This window comes from Mirounga leonina, unplaced genomic scaffold (assembly GCF_011800145.1).
Source record: "Mirounga leonina isolate KUSES-001 unplaced genomic scaffold, KU_Mleo_1.0 Mir_174, whole genome shotgun sequence".
In the NCBI taxonomy this organism is placed as follows: Eukaryota; Metazoa; Chordata; class Mammalia; order Carnivora; family Phocidae; genus Mirounga; species Mirounga leonina.
This window is the reverse complement of record NW_023270451.1, coordinates 5,742,640-5,748,486: the sequence shown is the minus strand read 5'-3', so window position 1 is coordinate 5,748,486 and position 5,847 is coordinate 5,742,640. Positions and strand designations below refer to the sequence as shown.

Below are 5,847 nucleotides of genomic sequence, written 5' to 3'. Positions count from 1 at the left end.
AAAGAAAGAAAGAAAGAAAGAAAGAAAGAAAGAAAGAAAGAAAGAAAAAGAAAAGAAAGAAAGAAAGAACACTGAACAAGCAGACTAAAACAGTGGTCCCTAAAGTATAACTGGTGGACCAGCAACACTGAACATGTACTCCATGAATGCTGGAGGACATCCTCTAAGAACACCGATTCAATACCAGTAGGTGCTTGATGAATCTCAGTGTCCTCTGCAGACTCTAGCACTGTTTCCAGCATAGATCTTTGCATACCCTCTTGGTATGTATATGGTATCACCAATCTCAACATCTGAACCAGGTAACGATGGAAGGGCGTTGATCCTGCCCTTGATGAGACAACTACTAAACAGGGAGTTAAATTTCTTATTTTTCTGTTTCTTATTTACCCCGACTTTGTATTTCAAGACCATTGATAAAACATTACCTACGAAGTAATATAACTTAAAAAATTCCATTTTTCAATGTCTGATCCTAGTAGTTACTGTGAGTATTCTAAAACAACATTAAGCAATAATGTACTAATAGCTTAAGCAAACTAGAGATATTTTTAAGTTTGGAGGAATTTGCTTGGGCCCTCTGTTTTAATTGCTTTAATTAAAGTGTCACATCCGGGAGCCTGGGTGGCTCAGTCGTTAAGCGTCTGCCTTCAGCTCAGGTCATGATCCCAGGGTCCTGGGATCGAGTCCTACATCCAGCTCCCTGCTTGGCAGGAAGCCTGCTTCTCCCTCTCCCACTCCCCCTGCTTGTGTTCCTGATCTCGCTGTCTCTCTCTCTGTCAAATAAATAAGTAAAATCTTAAAAAAAAAAAGTGTCACATCCTTTAAGTTTAGCAATTTAGTAATTTTTAAAATAATTTATATTAAAATTAAAATGTATTACATTGAATGTTGAAAAAAGAATAATAATCTTATCTAGAAAAGAAAAATTTATTCAGTCTTTATCATATCAAATAGTTTCTTTTCCATTTGAGATATCTATATCCATCTAAACACTTGCTTAAACAAAATTCTTCATTTTTATCAATAATTTCAAACAAAATGCTGAAATGATTTTTCCTCAATGTTCACAGTTGAAATGAAACAACAGAATTTATTAGAAAATATTTGGTAGCTGAAGTATAATTTAAATTATTAAATTAAAAGAATAAAGACCCCATCAAAAGTATATAATATTGGGGCACTGGGGGGATTCAGTAGGTTAAGCATCTGACTTCAGCTCAGGTCATGGTCTCAGGGTCCTGGGATCGAGCCCCACGATCGAGCCCTACCTCCAGCTCCCCACTCAGCAGGGAGTCTGCTTGTCCCTCTCCCTCTCACTCTGTCCCTCCTCCCCACTCAGGCACATGCACGCACTCTCTCAAATAAATAAGCAAAATCTTTTTTTAAAAAAGTACATAATATTCAGTATTTTAGTACTTTCCACACATAGCATTATCATCTGAGGCAACATCAATATAAGGACAAAATTTAGTTTCTAAAAAAATTAAGTTTCCAAGATACCATACCAGCTCATCTTCTCTCTTTTTATACTTATGTCTTGCTTTATCCCTCCATTTAGTTAGGATAGCTATTAGCTTGTAATGGCGGCACATCTTTTGCATCCGCAATAGTGTATCTAAAGAAAATTTATTAGATTAGTGTGTATATATAAAGATGTTTCCAAAAAAACAAAGTATTTAATATTCTATCATGTTTATAATATGAACCAATATTGCATCTGGCAGTTTTTGTTTGATTTTAATTACATCTAAAATTAATTACTTTTAACAGCAGTAGATCTTTACTCCAGAAACTTTATTAACCTGTAAATATCACCTTTGCTCTTGGAAATTAAGATGTAGGGGCGCCTGGGTGGCTCAGCCTGTTAAGCGTCTGTCTTCAGCTCAGGTCATGATCCCAGGGTCCTGGGATCAAGCCCCGCACTGGGCTCCCAGCAAGGAGCCTGTTTCTCCCTCTCCCTCTGTCCTTCCCCCTGCTCATGCTCACTCTCTCTCTCTCTTTCAAATAAGTAAATAAAATCTTTTTAAAAATTAAAAAATATATATTAAGATGTAATAGATGTAATAACACGTCAATATATATATGACACATCATTTTTTTTTAAATCAAACCAGTTCTTTATAAAACCAGAACTTCCAAACTTATTCATAGAAATACAATTATAAGGTAGTATTCTGGTTTAGTTAAATGCCCTATGATTAAATAAATTGCTCCATTTTATGTTTTAACTAAGGGTCCAAAGCTCAAATACAGGGGCCAGGCCAGGAAGGAGGATGACTACGGCAGGCCCTGGGGACACCGCTTAAGAGGGCATTGGCTTCTTAGCTGAAGCTAATTGTTTCCTCTCAGAATTAGAGGCCCATCAATCTTATGTTAAAACCTTCAGAGGGCACCTTGGTGGTTCAGTCAGTTAAGCATCCAACTCTTGAGTACCGCTCAGGTCATGATCTCAGGGTCAGGAGATGGAGCCCCGCCTCGGGCGCGTGCTGGGCCTCGAATCTGCTTAAGATTCTCTCTCTCCCTCTCCCTCTGCCCCTCCGCCCCATGCTCCCATGTGTGCACTCTCTCTTGCTCTCTCTCCCTCCCTAAAAAAAAAAAAAAAAAACCCTCAGAGGGCTCACTGTGACCGAGGTACCAGGAGTAACCGATCAAGAAGAAATGATTCTCTGATTTGCAGTAGCCATAAACCAATATTCGGTAAGTGGCTAAAATCTGAGCAAAAGGCTAGAGTTCCCTATTCCTGCTCTGAAGATCATGTACATGCCCTGTCTACTCATTACAACTACCAAGGGTTTAAGGAAAGGAAAATTCATTTTCTTTGTTTCCTCATGTATCCATTAAATGAAATAACTGTAAAGAATGGAAAACTCTCTACAAGAAATAGTCAATTTTGGTACCTGTGATATACCAGCTCTCTATGAGTAAAAATGATGATAGTAGATCCCTATTTATATTTATATTTGTACATACATCACACAGATCCCCACAGGATTTTATTTCAAACATGCCTGTTTTCTGTTACAATAAAACCCTTTGAGACAAATCTCATTTAAATGTAAGACATTTAATTAGTGGCTTTACATTTCATGACAGTTTTCTAGACATCATGATAAATTCTCTAGTACCAACTGATGAGTTGTTAAGTGTGTTGATTCTTTGAATAAATGAATACAAAAATTAACCGCTACTATGTTAGGATTTACCTGTAAGCTGTTTTTTTTGACCTTCTGTATAAGAGTGCCAGAGACGAAATATGTATTTTTGAAGTCTGAAATTGTCATATTCCATTGCTTTTTCCATCTTTTCAGCCAGAAGTTCATCTTCATTTATAAGAGGTATCGCTATGTCTCTCCAAGTGCTATAGGCAGAAGATACAGAAAAATAGTATTTTGACGTTATGGCAACACATTACTAATAAATGGAGAGGGAGAAGGAGTAATAATACCTCCTTTATCTCCTCAAAATTCACAGCATAGAAAGAAATTGTTCAATTATTGTTATTGTTTTATTTCTAGCTAGTCCTGGGTTTCCTTTGAGCTTGTACTTCCCTTTGCTACATTTCTAAAACCCAGTAAAGATCTGAAATTCAGAAGTTTTTTCATAACCTATATAGAGGCTAATAGTTTAGTAAAGTAATTTTGCCTCGGGGCACCTGGATGGCCCAGTTGGTTACGCATCCCACTCTAGATTTTGGCTCAAGTCATGATCTTGGGGTCCTGGGATCAAGCCCCACAACAGGCTCTACACTGAGCGCAGATTCTCTCTCTCCCTCTCCCCCTGCCCCTCCTTCCTCCCCCCTCCCACTCTCTCTCTCTCTCTAAAATAAATAAGTAAATCTTAAAAATAAATAAATAAATATTTAAAAACTAAAGTAATTTTGCATCAAAACCTCCCTAGACTTGACACATAGCTATTCATAGTCTTTTTAAAATTTCATTTCATATACATTTCATTTCATTTTATATACATATATATAACATATAGAGAGAAATACTAATATATTTGAATATGTTTGGTTCCAACATGCTGCCCCAGACACCACTGAAGATGTTCTATAATACACAGAATGTGCAGAAATTACCTTTGTAAAATTTTTTAAGAAAAGGAATCTAAATTTCAAAACATATCTCCAAGGGTTTCAGTGAAGGGATTATAGACGTACACTTTCAAAAAAAGCAATACCTTGAAGAAGTAAAGAACATATTTTAACTAAGTAAAAGCCAAATAAAAATAAAAGAAATATATAATGCAAAATGGTGGAAACATGATTAAATAGATAAAATCAGAACGACTGGCCAAAAATGAGTTGTTCTTCCTATGGAGAATATTAAGAATAAAAACACAAAGAAATAGGATGTAAAATCACATTCTTACCAAAAATGGGTCTTTACTAAATGTCCGGTATAAAAAGTACATGCTTTTATCATCAATTCTGGAGTCATCTAAAGTAAATAAATAAATGAAATAGCACACATTAGAAGAAAGTGGAATGCAAAGGCTAACTCCAGAAGATGCAGAGGAAAATGAGAGCAATGATTACCTTGGGCAGTAGGGAGACAGGAGCAGATTAGAAGAACTACATGCCAATTATGTATTCTGTAACTTTATTGTGTATGTCCGTTACCAATTTTTCAAAAGTTAAAATCGCAGCTTAAAATTTTCTCATTGTATTGTATTTACTTTAAAGCATTTTAAGTAAGTTCCATGGTATTATTATTATTGTCAGTTGTATTGATAGGAGTACAGAGTTGTGGGTCTGCTGGTCACCATTAAACTGAATGATTTTGCCTTCTCAAGAGTATAAAATGAAATTTTCTTTAAAAAAAAGAAAAAAATGCTTACAGGAATGCCTCACCAAGAAGTAACAGGAAAGCCACATAAATTAAAATTTTGGAATATGCTGAAAGAGATGCAAATTTATCTATCACTTGCAACTATTCACAATAACATATGTTAACATGTGGGAACAGCTAACTGAGCATTACCTTCTGTACATTCTTTAATGAGTAAAAATAATGTCACATTACACATTTGTTATATGTACATGGTACTGTAAAGTACAATGGTGTTATTTTTTCTCATGTTTTCACTACCCTGTTTGCCATATAAATAAACATGTGGCCAAACATCTGTTTGGTTCAAATCTCTACCAACTGCCAGAATTCTGAATTCCACTTTTCACAAATGTTTTTCTCCTTTGCACATTGCTGTAAATGCTTTGTTGAGGTCATAGATACAACATACACATGTTAATCATGGAGTTATTTAAGGCATACAACAGAGGCCGCCTGATGTTCAATGACATTTGGAAATCCTCAGCTTGATGGAGATTATATGTAAATTATGCTTGTGGTGAGGGAGAACATAAATCACTGAAGTCAGTTTTTACTAAATTCTGATTTTCATAAGGGAAAGGAATGCAGATGAACAAAGTAAGAGTATCGGGGATATCACAGCAGGGTGGATAAAACCAGGAAAGGAGGGGCGCCTGGGTGGCTCAGTCTTTAAGCATCTGCCTTCAGCTCAGGTCATGATCCCAGAGTCCTGGGATCGATCCCTGCATCAGGCTCCCTGCTCTGTGAGAAGCCTGCTTCTCCCCCTCCCACTCCCCCTGCTTGTGTTCCCTCTCTAGCTGTGTCTCTCTCTGTCAAATAAATAAATAAATTCTTAAAAAAAAAAAAAAAAAAAAAACAGGAAAGGAATGAAGTGGCAGAAGTAAGGACAAATTTCATCTACAATACAATTTTCCTGCTCTGCCATTAGCCCCTAAATTTCCTAAGATTAAACTTTTTTTAGAAGATACAACCTGGAAAGTACTATATAAATATCTACAATAATATGGCA

At 36.1% G+C, this 5,847-nt stretch overlaps 1 protein-coding gene across 1 annotated transcript in view; it reads right to left on the bottom strand.

Moving 5' to 3' along the window:
• The window catches only part of FBXL13 (F-box and leucine rich repeat protein 13), a 337,895-nt gene extending 333,450 nt beyond the window's left edge, over positions 1-4,445 (bottom strand). The window contains exons 1-3 of the mRNA XM_035021381.1: positions 4,378-4,445; positions 3,207-3,361; positions 1,509-1,618 (exon numbers count right to left, since the gene is read on the bottom strand). Of these exons, the coding sequence (XP_034877272.1) occupies positions 1,509-1,618; positions 3,207-3,361; positions 4,378-4,445 (333 nt within the window). The remainder of the gene's footprint in view (positions 1-1,508; positions 1,619-3,206; positions 3,362-4,377) is intronic.
• Between the last annotated feature and the right edge of the window lie 1,402 nt (positions 4,446-5,847).